Source organism: Catharus ustulatus, chromosome 1 (genome assembly GCF_009819885.2).
Source record: "Catharus ustulatus isolate bCatUst1 chromosome 1, bCatUst1.pri.v2, whole genome shotgun sequence".
Classification (NCBI taxonomy): Eukaryota; Metazoa; Chordata; class Aves; order Passeriformes; family Turdidae; genus Catharus; species Catharus ustulatus.
The window spans coordinates 3,855,078-3,876,508 of record NC_046221.1 but is presented as its reverse complement, the minus strand read 5'-3'; the positions used below and the strand labels follow the sequence as shown (position 1 = coordinate 3,876,508).

General features: G+C 44.9%; 1 protein-coding gene across 2 annotated transcripts in view; it reads right to left on the bottom strand.

Annotated features, from left to right (window-relative positions):
* Positions 1–10,119: 10,119 nt before the first annotated feature.
* The window catches only part of CRHR2 (corticotropin releasing hormone receptor 2), a 134,125-nt gene continuing 122,813 nt past the window's right edge, over positions 10,120–21,431 (bottom strand). For both annotated transcript variants that reach the window (XM_033068099.1, XM_033068104.2), the window contains one exon: positions 10,120–11,815. In XM_033068099.1, coding sequence (XP_032923990.1) covers positions 11,675–11,815 — 141 coding nt within the window. In that variant the 3' untranslated portion in view covers positions 10,120–11,674. The remainder of the gene's footprint in view (positions 11,816–21,431) is intronic.

The following is a 21,431-nucleotide window of genomic DNA, read 5'->3' as shown; positions in this document are numbered from 1 at the left end:
ACTGTACCTTCAGCAGCTGTTGGAGTTGGTCATGTACAGGGCAAGGCCATGTCCAAAAATAACACAAAATGGGGCTAAGGTGATTGATTTTAGTCTATTCTATCCATAAAGGACAAAAAAGAAATCAAGGCACTTGGAGGGTGCAACTAAGACTTTTTGAATGAAGACAGCAAGATTTGCACTTCAAATTTATTTATTTTATTTCAATGTTGACCAAATTCTCCTGGTCAAGGTTTAAATTCAGACAGGGCTAAATTACAGAGTAACCACGGATTAAAAAGGAGACCTTGAATTTTCTGATCAAACTCTAGAAAACAGCAAGCACTTGAAAGAAGAGCTGACTGATGGAACTCATTAGTTTTGAAAACTCTCAAGGGATAAAAGCTATTAATACCAAAAGTTAATTTGTTGTAACATTCCTGACATTGCCCATTTTTGCATGGCTTTTGTTTTTTTTTTCATCTTGAAAATCATTCTTGGTTCCAAAGTATGCATTAATATTAATTAAAAGTGATAAAAGTGATGAAAGTTTAGAAGATAAAAGTGATAAAAGTTTAGAAGACTAACATCAAAATGAAATTTCTTTTTCCAGCAAGTTCATGAACATGTTGCAAAATGTTTTCTTCCATTTTCCCCTCCCTTTGAGATGGTTCTGGTGAAGTTCATTTGTGCTATGAGGCAATGACAGATTTCCAGTGAACTCTTAACAGACAGAGCAGCTGTAGCCAAGGGGAGGGAAAGGATTTTAGGTTTTGTTTTGTCCCTGCTGAAGTGGCTGGGAGTGAAATCCACCCTTGTGGCAGCAGGAATGGTTCTGCCATCAGCTTGACATCATTGGGGTTTGGTGTGGTTCAAAGGGCTGCCTGAGAGTGGACAGGTCTGAATAAAAGCTGCTTGAGAAAATTCATGGTTTTTATCTTAAGTGTCCACATTTCTGATCTCTCCCACGTGCTAAGAACAAGGACTGGAGGAAAGTCTGAGATCTCATCACGGGTTAACTTTTGGCAAAGGAGAACATTCCATAATCAGGGTACAGTTTTCTGGAAAAGCAACCATTGTTAAAACCCTGGCATGAACTTCCTGCAAGAGCTCTCCACAGTTCTCGCCCAGGCTGCTCCCAGCCTCGGGGATGTGGAAGAGCTTTTAGGTTGCTTAAAAATCAAACTGCTCCCTGCACCCCCTCTGCCAGGAACAGCACAAAGAAAACAAGTGTGGAAAATGTTATTTCAATTACAGTAATTTCACGATTGTAAGCTGCACCATTTTGACTAAAATTTTGGTCCTAACCCAGAAGTGCAGCTTATAATCAGGTGTGGCTTATATATGGACAAAGAACAAAAAGTTGCTGTTTTAGTTTGGAGGACAGGTGTCTGCTGAGAAAGGCAGGAGCTTCTCTTTGAAATGGAGAATGTAAACCCCCTCCCTCCAAATTATTATAATTTTGAAATCAAGGGGCTCTCAGGCAAAGATGTGGGAATTAGGAATAACAGTTCTTTACTAGGGAAATTAAAATAGAAATACAGCACTACAAAGAACAAACCCCAAACCCTGACACAGTCAGAGTACAACCTGGCACCCATCAGGCAGGGTGTTGGCAGCAGTCCCATCCCATGGTGGCTGCATCCTCCTGCAGTGACAGATGTGGCTCAGTTGGAGCAGTGCTCCTGTACAAGGTGCAGTTTCCCTCCGGAGCTCCAGTGGGGATGTGGAGAAATCCGGTTTTCCTCTGGAGTCCAGTGGAGAAAGGGGCTCCCTTAGTGTCCCAAAACCTCTGTTTTTATCTTGGTAAGAAATGTTGGGCTCTTCCCCCTGGCTGGAGCAACTCCCAATGGGATGCAGTAATTTTATCAGTGCCACAGTGGGACTCAATGGCCATGAGCAGAAAATGACTGGCTGGAGGAAGGATGGGTTGTGAAAAGATAAAGAACAATGCCCTGCCTGGTTTCAATGGATGCCCATTAGCAGAATATCTCCCATGGAGATCAGGATCACTGCCCCCACCCTCAACAGATGGTGATAGAACAGATACCTTTTATCACACTCTGTATTGTAACGTGCCTTCTTATAATCAGATGCGGCTTGTAATTGTGAAATTACTGTAATGCCTCTTTCATCACTGTCACAGAATCATGGAATGGTTTTGGTTGGGAGGGACCTCAAAGATCAACCAGTTCACCCCCTGCCATGGGTAGGGACACCTTCCACCATCTCAGGTTGTTCAGAGCCCCTTTCAACCTGCCCTTGAACTTCTCTGGGTGGTATTAGAGTCTAAAATCTGTTGATAGATTGTTTATATAGAGATATTTAATAATCTATTCCTGATCAATAGAGAAAGGAAAAAAATCTGGGAAAAGCTGTATGCTGGGGTGTGAGGATCCTGGATTTTTCTATCTCAGACTCGGGCACTTGCTGAAAGCTCCCCGACTGTTGCTGTGGAATTAGACAAGTATGAAATGGCCATGAGGCAGTTAAAGTCACTGATTTTTCAAAAATTCTACAAATAAAATGTGCATCTATGAAAAAAGCCAGAAGAGAGCTTTTTAACTTTCCTGTGCCTGACTCTAAAAAGCCACTGCTTGTGCATTTACTAATTCATGTCAAACCTTGAATAATTCCCTTTTAATTTTATGGTGAGCACTAATGCGAGCAGCTAATTTTTCTTTACTTACAGTGAATTTGTGCTGGAAAAACACGAGCCCATAATGACTCTTGATCCAATCTGTGTATGAATTAGCTAATAAACCACTACAGAAGACTGGGGATAAATCATGTTTGGCATCATGTGAAACCCTGCTTTGTTTACCTTCTTGCTCATGAAGGAGGCAATTAAATTCACTGAAAACTGCAAGATCTCTTCTGCAATATGTGGAAAAATGGTAAAAATTCTCTGGTGAGCCAGGGGATCTTATATGTAAGAGGCATTATTAAAGGATATTAAAAAAGGATCTTAGAACCACTCCAAATTCTCTGCTGTGGCAGGAACACTTTCTGCTGTCCCAGGGTGCTCCAAGCCCCATCCAGCCTGGCCTTGGATACTTCCAGGGATCCAGGAGCAGCCACAGCTTCTCTGGGAATCTGTGCCCTCACACGGAAGGATTTCTTCCCAACTTCCAATCTAACCCTGCCCTCTGCCAGTTTGAAGCCATTCCCTCTCCTTCCTGTCACTGCCATATCTAAATCCCCTCTCTGGGATTCTTGTAGCCACTCTAGGTGCTGAAAGGCTGCAGTGAGGTTTCTCCAGAGACCTCCCTTCTCCAGGCTGAACAATTCCCCCAGCCTTTCCTCACAGGAGATGTTCTCCAGGTGTGCAAGCTCTGCAGGTTCCCCTGGCTGGGCAGACAGGAGCCATCCCCAGTTACAGATTGCTCACAGGGCTGAGGTATCCCAGGACTGCTGGGGATGGGATCTGGCTGCTCCCATCCCCTCTGCACAGCAGGGATTTCCTTCCAGCCTGCCTGCCATCCACGTGCCTGCTCCAGGGGCTGTGGCACATCCCAGTCCCAGAGCTGAGTCAGGAAAGCCTCAGAGCTGCTTTTGATGCACTTTTCCTCCTTCAGCTCTCCAGCCAAGACCAGAAGTCCTGCTGTGAAAAACTCTGCTGTGACTTTGAAACACTGATCTTAAAGAAATTAGGATTTTATTTAAAAGTTAGAAGAAAATGGGCTTGAGACAGTTACCTGAAACTTCAATAATTGATTGCCTGTCAGTTTATGTTCACTTAGCTGTGCTTGCAATGGGAAAGGATGAAACTGGTAGGTAGGTCCAAAGAACACAAACAATTGCAACCAGAAACTCATTCTTTGCAAAACTGGAGTTGTCCCAAAAGCCATTTTTATTGTCATTAATAAAAAGGTCAGGGTGAGGAAGACTCACCTTACTTCCTCCTTTTCAGACCCCTCCCCACAAAAACGAGCCCAGACTTAATTCAAGAATCCAACCACGCATGGTTAATAGCCATTCCAGCTAATTGCCATGGGAAGCAGGGATGGGAGGGGCTGGTATTATGAATATGAATTTGTTTGAACCTTTTGTCAAGAAATAGACTCTGTGACCACCTGTAATTTTGCAGTGTGTATTAGGGGTTACCCCACGCTGCTGCCCAGCGCTGAATAAACATTCACTTTGTAATTTTAAATTGTTACACAGTCTTTTGTCTGTCATAGCTGAGTATTGGTATTAGACCAATACTCATATTTTGGTAAATCAACTCGGGAATGTTTTCATTGGCACTTTGTGTGCATTAATATTATTTTATAGCTTTTGCTGTCTCTAATTTTTTTTTTTTTACCCCTCTCAGGTTAATCTTACCAGAAAACAGGGGATGTAGAAAACACACATGGGGATACCTCATCCTTGTTTTCCTTCTCAGTGAGGTGAATCCTGATGGAGAGGTGGGAGCTTCACCTGCCCTTGGAGAGAGGCAGGAATTGAGGTGTTGGTACCTTCCGCAGCAGATTTGAGATTTCTCCTTAGCTTGAAACAGAGGTGGGCCAGGAATCTGTGGAGTTGTCATAAAGAGAAAAGATATTTGGGAAACCCCCACCTTTTTTGAATGCCACACCCCAAATGCTCCCTGTGTGGCAACAGCAACCACACCTGGCACCATCTCTGCAGGGCTTGAGGTGAGTCTGCCACATCATTCTGCATGCAGATGTTCATCTGGTCCTGGCAAACAAAACACCCTCATTTCAGCAGTGACACAGATGGGGTGTGTGTGCCCACTGCAGTGGTACACACACTGCTGTGCCAGTAACACTGCCTGTGAACAGTGCAATAACCCAGCTGAGACAGCCTGATTGTTCAGGCTGTTGACTCATTTATGAAGGACTGATGAATAACACCACCCAGAAAGATGCTGATGTGTCAGTGACAGGGAAAAGCATGTGATCCTCACGTGCTGAACTGGGGACCAGCAGCTCTGATAGCTCTGGTTTTTAATTGACTCTCACTGCCCAGCATTTCAACTTGTGCTGCAATCTCTTCACAAGGAGCCCAACATGAGCCACAAACACCTCGTGCCTGGGAGCTGCTGTCACTGCAGGAGCTGTGGGAGAGCTGATTTATGGAAGGAGGCACAAAGAGCTGTGGGGCTGCACAGGCTCCAGGCTTTCCTCCCAATCCCTGGGAGCACAGTGAGTTGGAGAGGCTGCAGATTGGAGCTGTTTGCTTTTATATGAGTTCAGCAGGAGAGGGGACTGCATGGTTCCTAAAGATTTATGATGTTGGCAGCTTTCAGAAAATGTTTTTATGCAACTTTTTCTCTTTGTTTTTATTTTTTTTTTTGCTTTGCAAGCAGCTTCCCAATGCTTGTCAGTGCTGAGCAAAGCAAATATGTGCACATATTGAAAGCCTGTGCACACCAAGAAGGGGAAAACCATGAGGATGAGAGAGGCAGCTGCTGTTAAAAAGGTGAAAGTGAGCCTGGAGCACAGCACAAACGTGGAGGAATATTGCTGGGTGCAGAGTTGTCTCAGTGAGTGTGTAAAACATGCAAAATGAGTAATTTTATTAAAAGGAGAAAATGCCCATCAGCAAAGCTGGAACAAAACTTCAAGCAAGCTTGTGTTGAGCTACTTTGTGCAGACAACACACCTTCATGCACAGGATGGAGCTCAGACCAGTGAAAATACCCCTGTCCTTCTCCAAACCCAGGACTGAGTGTTTTCCTTCTAGAGGAAGGTGTCCCTGCCCATGGCAGGGTTGGAATGAGATGATCTCCAAGGCCCATTGCCACCCACACCATTCTGTGATTTGATGGATCTGTGATAATTGCAGATCTGTCACAAACACATCTGTTTTTCTGACAGAAATTTCATCTGCAATATGAAAGCAGTTCACATACCTGAAAAACACACAAGCACGTGTGAGGGTATTTATAAAGCCAGCTGAGTCTGACATCTTTTCAACACAAATCCATGGGTAGAACAGGTCTCAGATGTGGACTGAGATGTGCAGAGTGTCAGTTTGTTATGGGGTTTTGTACATTTTGGTGTTGCACACTGCAGAAAGAGCCCACACTGGGTGAGCTGCTCTGAGGACAGGCACTGAGGGAAGGGTCCATGATCCTGTGATTTGTGTTTAGGTTTTTTTCTCCTAAAAGCTTATACAATCCTTTTGTTGAAGAGAAGGATTCTTTAATCCTTAGACCTGATGACCTTTCTGAAGTACCTGAGCACAGGTACCTGCTCAGGGCTCTGTCCTGGTTGAAGATATCCCTGGACCAGAGCACATTTAAAGGTCCCTTCCAACCCAAATTTTCCTGTGATTTACAGAACTGAGGCCAATCCCTGCCTGGCTGCTGGACAAGGAGGCTGCAGGGACACACAAAACCAAGGCAAGCTCAGACCTGCCCCACAAGCAGCTGGGCTGCACAGAGTCAGCTTTTCTGTCCTGCTAGGAAGCAGGAATCCCTGTTCCTGACACTGGGGGATCCCTGCTGTGCCAGGATCCCTGGGCTCTCAGGGCTGCTGATCCATTGGCCTCTGGCTGAACTGCTGGGCTGGAAGTCAGCAACCAGCAAAGGTCACAATGAGTCAACACCAAACCCTGGGCGAGCCAGCTGAGGGACATGCAGGATTTCTGCTGTGTTAGTGCTCCTTTAGGACTGGGATGAGCCAGGTCAGCCACTATTCCCTGCTCAGCCTGCATGGGGCAGCTCAGTGATGAACACAACCCTGCTGCACCCTGAGCACATCCCTCTGCAGGGTGCTGGTGCTCCCTGTGACCTCAGCAGCAGCAATTTGTCATTTCCCCACCTCGGCAGACTGAATCACTCGTTTGACACGTGCCAATCAGCAGAGTGCCATTAATTGGCTCGGCCTCTGACAGAGCCCCTGCAGAGGGGAGGTGTCAGCAGGGTTATTTCACAGCCTTTGGGCAGTGCTCAGCACACACTGCCCTCCTGGATGGCTCCTCAGCATCTGGGAAACTCATTAAAGTTTAAGGAGTTCTTCTTTAAAGAGCACAAGGTCACTACAGCACTGCTCTGTGGTAATTACACCAACCAGAAGGATTTGCTTTCTCCTGCACTAATTAGCCAGTGGGGAAACTTAAGAAACCAATGTAGAACCCGACAGGATTATCCAGGTGATCCAGGGGTTTAACTACAAATTTTACCATCAGTAAATTTATAGATATTATCTCTTTTCCAAAAGTTTCTCCTGAGATGCTTCTTTCAGCTCTGTGGAAGACATACACGAGGAGTAAAATGAATCAACAGATAAAAATTTGAAGGATGTATGTGGAACCTTCACACTAATGAACCTACAATATCCTTTCCATGCAGGGATACTCAGAGGACTGGAATCCCAAAATTGCTTTTTTTCTCCCCATGGACTAAGAGCCTGGTGGTGGCTGTCTGCAGAGTAGGTACCAATGAAAGAATGAGTCTGACCAGAGAGCAGGGTGCTCAGAGCACGGCTCTGTCCCCTCCCAACTCCTCTGCCCACCCCCTGCTCCACACTGTCCTGGTGACTCCATCCCAGCATTCCAAACACATTTTCCACTCCAGACCCATTTGCTTGAGCACATGAGCTTCTCTCACTGCAGGGCACATCCCCAGGGGTGTGATGCTCTGCTGGAAGCTGGAGCTGTGCATTCCACACCCCGTGTTCAGGGCATGAACCAATCCCAATGCCCTGGCTGTGCTGTCCATGTGCAGTGATGGCACCCAAACCCAATCCTGAGCTGCTGCATCCCAGCAACTGCAGCACAGCTGTCTCCACTGCACGCTGGAACTGGGGATTTATTGAAAGGAGGAGAGGCAAAAAAAATTTTAAATAGTGTCAGAGGGAAGCAATTAGCCCAGATCCAAAGTCAGCTTACACTTGCTGCCCCACGCCAGTTGGCACACGCGCGGTCTGCAGCGCTCAGCACTGCAAACATTTTCCTGGAAGAGCTTTGCAGAGTCCTGTTGCAAGCACTTGAGTGCTCATAGCTGTTCATTTCCATAATGACTCACTCAACACAAGCAGCTTTGTTTTCCTCCTGCACAACAAGCCATAAATCCAGAGAATTTGATCCTTTTTCTTTAAACACACGGGAGGCCACGGACACACGTGTGCATAAACACACACAGACACACACGTGCACGATGTTGCCAGTCCAACAGATCCACCACCATCTTCCTGGCATAGCTGGGCTGAGACTGTTCCTGCAGATCCAAAAGCTGCATCTGAATCATCCCAGACTTGTGTCATAAATGATTAGTTTGTTGAAAGGGACACACAGCTTTTAAAGGCATCACAAAATAAAGAGGAGAGTTTTCCCTGAAGAGATGTGACTTTTTTCATCTTTGCCTCCCTGCCAGGAGACAGCAAAGGAAGAAGTTTCTTTTGAAAAGAGGAGACATGAACATGTTTCTAAAATCCCTAAATGCACATGAAAAAAGACAGGAGCCAAACCTTGATCATGTTCATTCTTCTTTGTCTTAGAGGCATGACTGACAATATCAGTATTGGATGATGGGATAATCCAGGTGGTAAGGCACCTCAGGAGGTCTCCAGTCCAAACCCCCTACTCACAGCAGGCTCAGAATGCTGCTCAGGGCTTTATCCATCTGGGTCTTGAAAAATCTTAAAAGATTTCCCACCCTCACTGGGAAACCTCTCTCAGTGCTTAACTTTCTCAGGAAAAAAATTTCTCCTTGTATATTATCTGTCCTCCTGCCTCAAACACTGTGAAGGGCTTGGGTCTGTCAGAACCTTGAGGCACTGGCAGGCTGTTGTTAGCTCCATCCAAAATTCTTTCTTTGCTCTGAGACAGATCCTCTTGCATCTCTGCACATGGAGAGTGCTCCAGACCTGAGCATCTTGGTGTCCCTGTGGCTGATCTTGCTTTAGTTTATTAATATCTTCTGTACTGGGGTCCCCAAACTGGGCTGTGGTTTAAGGAGTGCCAAGTAGAAGGGAATAATAATTTCCCTGAGAACATGCCAGACCTTTGCTGCCAGGTCACAGGCCTGGTTTGGGTTGATTTCAGCATGCATGAGCTCCCTGGCTGCTTTCCCACACTGCTGCTCCTCAGCCAAGTCCTCACCTTGAGGAGAGGGCACACGTGGCCAAGGAACTCCCCTTGGCTGCCCAAGACATCTGGGGAATGACTCAGTAGCTCTGCTCACAGCTATCCTGGATAATCATCAAGCCGTTAATTCACTCTTAAAAGCCAAGGTGAACATCACTCAGTGCAAATTCAGAAATGTTTTCTTGACATGAGGGTGTGTGGCTCACCTCCAGCATTTTTATCAAGGGCAGCCCAGTGAAACACAAAGTTCTTGCTTATGTGTTTTGCTCCCAGGTGTTTTTCTCCTGGGCTGATTTCCAAAGAGCTGAACTCAAATGAATCCATTTCTGAGCAGCCCCATGCCTTGGGATGGCATCAGCAGCCACTCTGGTGCTCCCAGGAAAGGTGAGCATTTTGTCATCCCAGCTTGGAGGTGCCAAATGCTGTTGGTGCCAGATGTTGGCTCTCCACCTGTGGGACCAGACAGTGCAGCACAGACATCAGCAGCACCACTGCTGAGGGGAAAGTGAACTGTGAACTTCTTCCAAAGTCCTGTAGGGGAGAGCTTGTGGAGTCAAAAAGGTCATTTTTATTTTCTTCAAGCTGCACAACATCCTTGGGTAAGTACCAAGTGCAGTGGGAGATCAGCCACTTCATTTACTGAGATCAAATGTAACTGTCTTCACCTGTTTATTGGTCTTAAAAGTTCAGTGAGTATTGCTGTAAGTGAAATTAGGGGCATTGCAGCATAGCCCAAAACACTGGCACTGATATATTCCAGTGGTTCACTCTGAGCTCTAAAGGACCCCAGAGTTAACCATTAGTTCACTGCTTCAGCTGCCAAATTTCTTCTCTGCTCAGACCTGCTCCATGTCTGCAACACCAATCACCTGCAATTTCTGACAGAATCTGCTGCATTGCAAATCCCTTTTTCATCCCAAACATAGAGATGCTCACTGTACATATTTCCAACCTGTAGATGCATCCCTCCCTTCAAACACAAGATGCCAAGGGCTGTGCAGTGCTATTGTGATGAATAAAACCTGGTCCTCTCATCAGGCACTCAAATTTCCTTCCTCCCTGTGTTATCTCTTGAATCCAAATGAGTTAGGAGAGGGAAAAGTTACAAAATGTTGTTTATTTAAATTTGCTGTTCATTGCCAGCAAGCTCAAAGTTGAATATGACTGAGCTGTCAGGACAGACATCCCCCCACCCCCCTCCCCCCAGTAGGGCATTTATAACAGTGTTTTCAAAGAGATTTTCCAGCCCCTGAAAACTTGAGCAACATAAATCTGGAGGTTTAAATCGAGCTCGTGCTGAAAAGTCCTAAAAAACATCTGAAGAAAATTCAGAATCAGCTTGATAAAAGTGGAAAGAGAAAGTTACTCCAGCTGAGATGCAGGTGATGGAGAACATTTAACACATTTTTCTTACTGCAGTGGAGAGCTCAGAGGGACAGGGGTCCAGTGTAAGACCATGAGCTGACAAGAGAGGCAATTCTTCTTGCATTTAAATGCCCCCTTGGTAGGATTTTATCACAAGGTTGTTCTTCTTCCTTGGCTCATTATCAAACAGGATTTCCTTCCCTGATCTTAGCTGCAAAACCACTCTCAAGACAGGTGTCCTCTTCATTTCCAGAGTAAAGAAAATGATGCCTGGTTTTATTGAAACCAACCCAGAGTAGTGTTTATTATTGAAAATATACAGTATTTTGGAACATCACATAAAAAGCCTGGTAGATACAACTGCTCTAGTTCAAAATGCTCAATAGATACCTTTGTGCAGCACGTAGCATTATCCTCAGGAGGCAAACATCCTCTTCTCATCATTATTATCTTTACAGTGCTTCCCTTTGGTGTTTTTTAAACCCAGAAAAGTTGTCCTTCCCCACCCAGATCCTCTGAGCTGGAAAAAAAAACCACCTTCCAAAGGCTTTCCACTTACACTGTGCTGGGGCTAAGAGGAATGAGAGTTACTTGGAGCTATTCCTGTCCTTTGAAATTCTGTGTAAGAGCAGGGCATGGTGCTTGCCAGGCAAAGTGTCCTGTGTGGAACAGTCCAGCGATGACCTGACAATTCCCAGTCTGTCCAAGAGGGAAATGGGGAAGGCAGATAAATTCAGGCTTTTCACACCACCTTTCAGACGCTCCTTTTCTTGCTGCCACAAGTTCTCAGAGGACAGTTTTGCAGAGAAGAAACTTTTTACAAAGAAAACAAAGAAGGGATGGGCTATTATACACCAAACTGCTGAAATCATTGGGAGTCAATGTACAGAGTGAGATGGGCAGTGTGTTGAAAATAGTCTTTGTTCACCACAATACGAAAGGGGGAATAAAAACAAAAAAAAATGAAAGGAAGGAGGAAAAATTTAATTATTCCTGCCAGTGTGCTGTTTTAGACTTTGCACTGTGAACTTCCACAGGATGCAGTCAGGGTTGAACATGTTCCTTCTTTGAATCTGTTTTACCACCACCAACTCCAAGAGGCTTTTTCCTGGTCACCTGAAAGCAGCATCACGGATGTGGGAGATGAGAGCCCGCCGAAACAGGAGGGGATCCTCACTGGAAAGAGATCAGTGGGGACAGAGCAGGAGTTTGCAGAAAGGATTGTGGGGTGGGAGTGGAGAGAGGAGAAGTCTGAAGGCCACGGGGTGGTGGTGGGAGGTGGGAGGTGTCACACAGCCGCCGTCTGTTTGATGCTGTGGAAGCTGATGCGCGTGGGGGACGTGGGGATGGACATGGCTCGTGCCACGCGCACCCGCAGCGAGTGGTGGTCCTGCCAGCGGTGCCACCTCTTCCTGGCAGCAGAACGGACCTGGGGAGAGACACCAGAGACAGTGTGAAGGGACAATTCCTCTGAAAATGCTGAGAGGAGTCACAGCATTGTCCAGGCACCAAAACACACAGGGATTGATTAATGTGCCTGAACAGCAGCTTCTAAGTCACTGATATTCTATTGAGTACAGTAATTTAATGATTATAAATTGCACATTACCATACAGAGTGTGATAAAAGGTATCTATTCCATCACCATATATTGAGGGTGGGGGCAGTGATCCTGATCTCCATGGGACATATTTTGCTAATGTGCCATCCATTGAAACCAGGCAGGGCATTGTTCTTTATCTTTTCACAACCCATCCTTCCTCCAGCCAGTCATTTTCTGCTCATGGCCATTGAGTCCCACTGTGGCACTGATAAAATTACTGCATCCCATTGGGAGTTGCTCCAGCCAGGGGGAAGAGCCCAACATTTCTTACCAAGATAAAAAACGAGGTTTTGGGACACTAAGGGAGCCCCTTTCTCCACTGGACTCCAGAGGAAAACCGGATTTCTCCACATCCCCACTGGAGCTCCGGAGGGAAACTGCACCTTGTACAGGAGCACTGCTCCAACTGAGCCACATCTGTCACTGCAGGAGGATGCAGCCACCATGGGATGGGACTGCTGCCAACACCCTGCCTGACGGGTGTCAGGTTGTACTCTGACTGTGTCAGGGTTTGGGGTTTGTTTCTTTGTAGTACTGTATTTCTATTTTAATTTCCCTAGTAAAGAACTGTTATTCCTAATTCCCATATCTTTGCCTGAAAGTCCCTGGATTTCAAAATTCTAATAATTTGGAGAGAGGGGGTTTACATTCTCCATTTCAAAGAGAAGCTCCTGCCTTTCTCAGCAGACACCTGTCCTCCAAACTAAAACAGCAACTTTTCCTTCTTTGTCCATATATAAGCCACACCTGATCATAAGCCACACTTTGGGTTCGGACCAAAACTTTAATCAAAATGGTGCGGCTTATAATCGTGAAATTACTGGGGAAAAAACATGGCTTTGACACACCTCATGTCTCATATCTGCCATCCTAAATACCCCAGAGCATTTCAAACAGGCCTAAACACTCCACCTTCAGGATGGGTGGATCTGATGGATGGTCCATCCAAGGACTGTTTAAGACCTGATGGAATTCTCGGAGAGCCCCATCCCCATTGTATGGGAAGAAGCACAGGGGATGTAACCAAGCACTAGTTCTGCAACACAGGCACACCTGACCAGCCCTGTGAGCACCTTGTGCAGGCAGTGGAAGTGGCTCCACATCAGCACAAGGTCATCCTCAAGCAGGTCAGATGAAGCTTGAATTTAAGTGTATTTTTTTTTGCATGGAGCATAGAGAGAGCGAGCCCAGGAACTCTGGTTCAAATATAAACATATATATACATATATAAGTGTCCTAGTTTAGGGCAAAATTGTCACCCCAAGACAATAAACACGTGAAGAAGAGGAGAAATGAACCCTAAACCTCAAACACAGTGGGAGGGAAGGCTTGAAATACTTCTAAAATAGACCAAATCCCTGGCAGAGAAGACTCAAAGTCAGAACCTGGCATGAAGCATTTGGACCAATTTCTGGATATTCTTGTTGATATCTTCTTACTCTAGAAAGGAAAGCAATTCAGACCCCTAACCCAGGGAGAATAAACAAGCCAACAAAATTAGGTGAGAGGAATTTGGGTCCAGATTCCTGGAGAGTCCAAAGCCTGATATATTCATGACATTTGGAAAGGATGTTGATGTTTTGCTGCCAACTTGAAATATGGTGAACTTTGAAAAAAGCATTGCTACATAAAACTTCTATATCAAGCCAGGGCCTCCTTTGCCAAAACCATATTTTTTTACAAAGAGGGGTTATAAATAACATAATACAGACATTGCACCTCTGCTACTGACTTTAGATCTCCTCCTGACCAAGAGGGAATCAGTCAGTGTGGTCAAAGGGGATGATTCATCTCCTTCTAAAGCAGGTGTCCAAGAGAGACCAGATATTTGTGGTCAGATGAAAAATATCTATTTCCTTTAATTGGTTATAAAATGAGTCTAGACAACCAGCTCTATTTAAGATGTCTGGACTATAAATTTAGAGAATATTAATATCTAACCCTGGATATTTTTTAGTCTTTAATGCACTTATTTTCACTGCATCCCCCAAAAGCAAGGGATTGTTTTAAGCCCCATTTTACCACGGACAAGGGGAACTTTGGGTATTGTCAGCAGTGATGCTGATGTGGAGGAGACCTCAAAGGGATGAGCTGCCATGGCAACTGCACAAGGCCTGGGAGGAGGTTTCAGAGCCTTGAAGCCCATGCTGGCACAAGTTCTCAGCTATCAGCACCTGGGTGAGGTCAATCAAAGCCACCCTGGGTGGGTCTGTCAACACCACTTGTGCTGCAGGGGAGGTGGAGTCAAAAAAAAAAAAAAATGTCCAAAGATGAAAGAGTCACTGCTTTTTTCTTCATTTCTTTGAAAGCTTGGGAATTGTCTGCAGGGGCTCTGTGAGATCTGTTTAAAATACAAGGAACACACAGAGACTCCAACCCCACTTCAGGGCAGCTCAAACATCCTGAATAGAAGTGCTCAGGTGAGTTGAAGAGCTCCAGGACTGGAGGTGTTTCCAGCCCAAACCACACCCTGCCAGTTTTAGGTGCCCCAGATGAACAGGGTGAAGCCTGATGCTTAAAACAGCAGAGTTCACAAGGAGGACACAGACAGGGGGGAACTCTCTCCTTCTCTTGGCTGGTTTCAACTTTCCCATTTCAGAGCCCTGGGCTGCAGCACTGCTGAGAAACTGTGGTCTGGCAGCAAACAATTCCCTCCCATCACACTCTGTCCACTGCAGGTTTGTGAGCACCAGCCTGGAAAACAATTCTGCACTTGCCTCTTTGGTGCCTTTTCAGGAGAATCCTGAGCCTGGAAATGTGGCTTTGCAACCAGAGCTCCTTTAGAATGCAGAGATTTGGGCAAAGCAGAGCAGAGGATTTCTTTCTTTGGTTGTTTTCTCAACTATCTGTGATCTGTGCTCCTGCCATGGTTGACATGGTGATTTTAGTGATCTCACAGGACTTTTCCAACCTAACTGATGCTGTGATTCTGTGATTTAAGACAAGCAGCTGCAGATTTCTAATGTGAGGTGAGGAGAAAGCCACACTGGGTTTCTTCTGATTTTGAATCAATGATTTGTTTCAATATAAATAATAATGGTTTTTACACTTAGTAGGGGTCAGAACCTAATTAAACAAAGAATATGAGGGCATAGAACTGCAGAAAGAGAAAATGAAAAGGGAATGAAAGACAGCACTACCAGGAAGAGCATGATCATCATGAATGATTTGGAGATAAGAACAATGTGGTTAAACAACAGTGCAGAGGATTTCTGGAAGAGCCTCTCATTATGAAGAAGTAGCTACAACATCCCTCCACTAGTTTCATGATGGGGTTTGGCCAGGTTATGAAATGAGCTGAATGACACAGCTCATTTAATGAAACAGCTCAATCACAAACTGCAGCAGCCTGGACTGCTGAGCCCATCCTCTTCTCACCAAACTGACCTCCCTGGCTCACTGAACCCTCCTGGGAAAACAGGAGAAGCACTGTGTGCCATGGTGTTTTACTCTTCTGGAAATTCACTCCTTGCAAAGCTCCACCTGGAGTGGCAGAGGGATCCTTGCTCCTGACTCTGGGTGGGAGAGAGGATGTAATGCACACCCAAAGGCAAATCCTTGTGCCAGAGTCCGTCCCCTGAAAGACTCACACCCAGTCTTGACCAATTACCACAGAATCACTGAATGGTTTGGGTTGGAAGAGACCTTAAAGCTCCTCCCATTCCAACCCCCTGCCATGGACAGGGACACCTTCCACTGGACCAGGCTGCTCCAAGCACCATCCAAGCATTGGATCCATCATTTCTGCTTCCAATAGAACCAGTGGAGAAAGAGAGACAATTCCCCTGAGGGATTGTTCCACTTAGACATGTGGAATGAGCTCCTCTGGGTACAAACCCAGCTGAACTGAATGTTGGGCACCTCAGACAAGTGGTTTGGGTAACACATGAAGTGCCAGAGCATTGTCATGGGAAGGTGTCCATGAAGACCTGAGATGCAGAGGGATGCTGCTTTCTCCCCAGATGTCACTGAGTCCTGAGATACTGTTAGAGAAACTTTTCCTCCTTTCTTCTGCAGTGATTTTTCTTATTTTTTTCTGAGCAATCAGTGTGAAGAGATACTTACTCAGCCAGTGAAGCCAGATTAGATTTATCGTTTGTGCTTCAAGACAACCAAGTCAAAAAGAGCAACCTGGAGATAAAGACGTGAGTCTAAACAAGAGGTTGGCTTTTGTGATAGGGTTTGAGACAAGATTTAAAATAATAATGCTGTCTTCTTTTACAGCTGGAGCCATTCCTTATGGATTGGGGCACATGGAAATGGGCTCTGCACTTTCAAGGGTGAGGGCAAAGCGTTTTTAATGACAGATTAATTAACTGCAATTAATATGTGACCAGAGTGCAAGCATAAAAGGTTAAGATCAAATTTATATCTTGTACTTAAACTCAGACACAAAATGCTGGTAACTTTAGGTAAGAAAAGAAAAAACTGGCTGTGGCTGCTGTAATAGTGTGTTAAAAGACACACACACACAAAAAAGCTGTTGTACAGTGGAAGAGTAAAAGAAAAAGAGTTCAAAATATCACCTATCAAACATGGTTGTTAATCTCTGTAAGAGCAGCCTCCTCTACAAAGCACTTCTGGAGCCAGGACCATGCCCCAGAGTCAGCATTAGCACATTTATGACCTGAAATTGCCAGCACTGGCCTGTGACAGCCCAAGGATGCTCCAGGCTGTCATCAATGCTTAGAGCTCCCCAAGGAACACAAATTATCAGCCTCACCTCTGTGCAACTTGAGTTTCTAGAGAGGACCAACATTATCCCTGCTCTGAGCACAGAGCTGGGTGCCTGTGTTGACCCTTGCTTTATCTTTTTCTTGCAAACAGGTCCTGGATCTCCAGGTGAGGATTTCTAATGCTCCCAGAGAGACAGGAGTGTCTTTATCCGTGTTTTGTAAATAAACCACATCTCTGAGCAACTGCACCTGTGTCCTGCCCTGCTGTGTGGCTTTGCCAGGCTCCCACAGACCCAACCCCTGAGCCAAGGGTGCTCAAGTTACCATCAGACAAAATACTGAACTGAACATCCCCACAAAGATCCCATCAGCAGTATTGAATCCTCCTGAGGTCAGGAAGGGATGTAGACAAAACAACCTGCAAGGCTCAAAGGAAACAAAGCTTGGGTAGAATGTTGGGTTTTGTTCCAACAGGTATCCTACCCTACACCACTATTTATGTAACATTGTTAGGGGGTTTGTTTCTGCATTAAAAATTATCATGCTTAACTGGTCTGCAATCCCTTTTTTTTAAAAAAAAATATTTTTTGTTTTTTCCCAGGGTCTTTGACAGCAATTCTCCACAATCTGGGGCCTGGAATGTCAAAGTTTATTTCTAAGACCACAGCAGTGCAATTTTGTTATCAAAAATATCAGTTCAAGAAGCTGCAGCAACTCTGACTAGGCATAAAGGCAATTTTGTCTGGAAACAAATGCTGCTCCTTTCTTTTGGGCCTGTGGTTTTGTTGTGGAGTGCTCTGGAGTCACCCTCACATCAGCAGTGGTGTAATGAGGAGGAAAATGGGATGGGGAAGGACCCTCAGAGCAGATGGAATGAAATTTTAGCCCTCTAGTCCACCTCTATATTCCTATTTATTCAGAGATTTAAAGGAATGCTTAATACATGTCCTTTGGGCTGGGGATGAATAATGTGGAGCCTGCCTGGGCTGAGTAACAATTCCAGGGGTGACTCAGAGCTGGCAGCTCTAATCAACAGCCTCCCAAGATGATCAGATCAAAGGAAACCACTTTGAGCTTAATAAGTTTTGAGAGACAGATGGTGCTTGGCTAAAGGGTCAGCAGAAAAAAAAATTAAACATATTCATCTTTGCCTTGCACCTTGTTGTGAGAATAATTTACAGTGGCATCTGATCTATTCCTCTGATGATGTTTTCTCTCTAAGCCTCTAAGCCAGATATTTTCTTTCCATTTTAGAAGTCAATTCATAGATGATTATTGATATTGGTCAGGCAATACTGAATCTGAGCCCTGAGGTAAGAATTCAGGCTCTAAAAGGATCTTTTCAGACTCAGGTGTGGCTGGTTATGTATCCCTCCAGGATGTGGATAGAAATGAAGGACAGGCCTTTATTATCATGAGTTATAGAGTTATTAAGGTTGGAAGGGACATCAGAAAGCCTCTGGTCCCATGCCATGATCAGAGCACATCCAGCAGTGGTTTTATCCAGTTCTGAGATTATGTCAGGATCTTATCAAGCCATTTTGAGCACAAACAAGGACAGAGATCTCAGAACACCTTTGAGCCTCTCTTCCAGTGCCTAAACATCCTCACTAATATAGGTTTTCTTCCCTGTTTAATCAGGACTTGCTTTTTTCCCCTCATTCAAAGGCAGACACAACACCAGTAAGGGAACTGAATGGAAGATCCATCTTCCTTTAAAGCAGTTTTGTCTGGAATCAGTCAAAGGCAGAAGAGAAATGCTGGGAGTGCTGTTCCCATCTTCATCTGAGCAGAAAGTGCACACTAAAAACCTGAAAGAAAAAACTGACCTGCAGTGAAAATTGTCCAGGAGTTGTGTGGGAATGCATTCCTCCAGCACAGCTTCAAGCCATTCACAGGATCACAGCATTGATTGGCTTGGAAGGAACATTAAATCTCATCCAGACTCACCCTCTGCCATGGCCAGGGACACCTTCCACTGTCCCAGGCTGCTCCAAGCCCTGTCCAGCCTGGCCTTGGACACTTCCAGGGATGCAGGGGCAGCCACAGCCACTCTGGGCACCCTGTACTGGAGCCTTACCACCCTCTGAGGGAAGAATTTATTCCTAAATCCAATCTAAACCTTTCCTCTGTCAGTGTGAAGCCATTCCTCCTTGTCTGTCATTACATGCTTTTGTTCCAAAAAACTCCATCCTAAACTCTTTTTTCCTTTTTTAATTCCAGTGTTATCTGAAATTGAATTCAGTCTTGTGATCTGTAAGTTGACTGAAAAAAAATTTGAAGAGCATCTTGTTTTTTGCAGTCATTGAAAAAGAAGTTCACAAGCTGCATTCACTCCTCTGAAGTGGCATTCAACACTAATGCATACAGATTCTTCATTATGCCAGTTTTCATAACATCACAGATTCTCAGAAACCTCTCATTGTCAATTTTCTTAGAAGTCCAGAGATGCTCTTTTCCACTTGGATTAAATGAAATTTGCATATTTTTGCCCTCTAGTGTTTCTCTATGTAAAAAAGCAAAAAGCTCTTTATTCACAGTCTCTAAACAAATTAATGAGTCAAGTGCCAACGGCCTCTTGTGCCCATCCACGGCACACACACTTCATTCAAAACAGCTTCAGAATTTTCAGAAGCAATAAAACATTAAAAGCTATAAATTTTAAATCTAATCTGCTTCCCCTCAGTGGAATCACTGCAGTAATTTGTGTATAAGGTGTTGGCTTGGAAAGAGGGAAGGGAGCAGAGCTGGGGAAGGGTCTGCAGCACAAATTTGGTCAGGAGCAGCTGAGGGAGCTGGAAAGGGGCTCAGGATGGAGAAAAGGGGGATCAGGGGGGATCTGTGGCTCTGCACAACTCCCTGCCAGGAGGGGACAGCCAGGTTTGGGTTCTGCTCCCAAGTCAGAAGAGATAGGACAAGAGGAAATGGCCTCAAATTGCAGCAGGGATGGTTTAGATTGGAAATGTGGAACAATTTCTTCACTGAAAGGGTGGTCAGGCATTGGAACAGGCTGACAAAGGTGGAATCCCCATCCCTGGAATGTTCAGAACCTGCATGGTTTAGTGGAGGGCTTGGCAGTGTGTGGGCAATGGTGGAACTCAATGATCTTAGATTGGTTCTTTGATTACTGAATTTTGTATCTCCAGCTCAGGGCCTGACACTCCCCCTCTCACTGCAGCCCACAAAGCCAGTCCAGGAGCTGTGGGAAGCAGTTTTCTGTGGAAATGAGGGCAAGGGAGATGACTGCATTCCCAGGTCAAATATCTACTCAAAAATGAAGGAAATAAACTCATCCCAAATGAAATTCTTTGCATGGACTGCAATTGAATCACTTCATTTTCTCCCTTCAGTGATGCCACATTTGTGAGACCAAATCACTGAAAATCAGGGCATTTTATGGTGGTGTCAGGTGTTACCAAGGTGTCATTTCTGGTTAGATCTCAAGGCATGTTTGTTTAAATCAGTGGAAGTTACAGAGGAAATTTCCAAACTTCACAGACAGAATTCAAAGGGACAAAAACTTCACAGAATAGAATCCCAGAATCCCAAAATATCTCAGCTTGGAAGGGATCCATAAAGATCATCGAGTCCAAACCTTGCCAGCTCTGTAGGCAAACTCTTCTTTGGAACAGCCTCTCACATCCTGAATGTTTTTAAGGGGCTGATTTTGATCTTTAAACCCAGTTTTAGTTGTACAGAGGTTTTGAAGCTACACAGACTGCACTGCTCAGATATTGTGGGAGCTGGACTGAGGGGTACAGCATAAAGCCACCAGAATTTTCCTCTTTATTTTCAGTTCATGCAGGTTTGTCAGGACACATGGCTCCATTTCCCATGCCTTAAGTAATATCTCTACCATTTGCTCAGATTCCAGTAACTGCTGTTAATGCTCTCCCTGTACCCAAACCAAGTGATTTTCACATCAGATTGAGAAATAGTCTCAACATTTACTAAATCTCACAGCAAAATCTCTACGTGCACTTTAAAATACAGGCAGTAAAGTCATTGCACAATTTCCTTTCCTCATAAAGGACTGGGGTTAATTGTAGCCTCTCCTTATTCTGAGAACATTAAAATCCAGCACAACTGTGCAAAGGTTGCATCCAGTTCCAGCCCTGACAGGGAAGGAATTTTGCATGGGTCCCTCAGTGGCTGCTGAAAACAACATCACCTCTGCTCCTTTATTTCCTGTTATTCTCCTTTTTCCTCAAAAATATTTCCTGATGAGAAAACTCAGTGAAATCACACACTGAGCATCAGGAAAAAAACCCAAATCAGGGATTTTAACGTGGTTACCCAGGGAGTAGAACATCTCTACAGCCATTCTTTCATCTTAGGAACCCACAATGGTGTTCCCTCTGTCTTCCACTAAATCCAGCAGCTTTTATTCCCACAGCAAAAGGAAACACATAAATTGTGAAGGGAAAAGCCTCCCAGACATGAAGCACTCATTGAAGATCTCATGAAGGATATTTTGGGGTTTTTTTTGGGGCAATCCATAGTTTCTGAGCTCTACTACAGTTCCTGGCAGTTTGTAAGTACCCAGAGGGATGTGTATCAAATAGGGGGTGGAAGAGAAGCAGCTGAGATCACAGCATTATTAAAGCTCAAATTGATGGATTTTCCAGGCTTTTTGCTTGTGTCATCACTCAGAGCAAGCCTGGCACTCTAGGGGGTGAGTAACCTGATAAAAACCATTACATGCATTTAAAGAACCCAGCTCTGCTGTAACAGGAAAACCTGAAGTATTTAAAACCTTGTAAGAC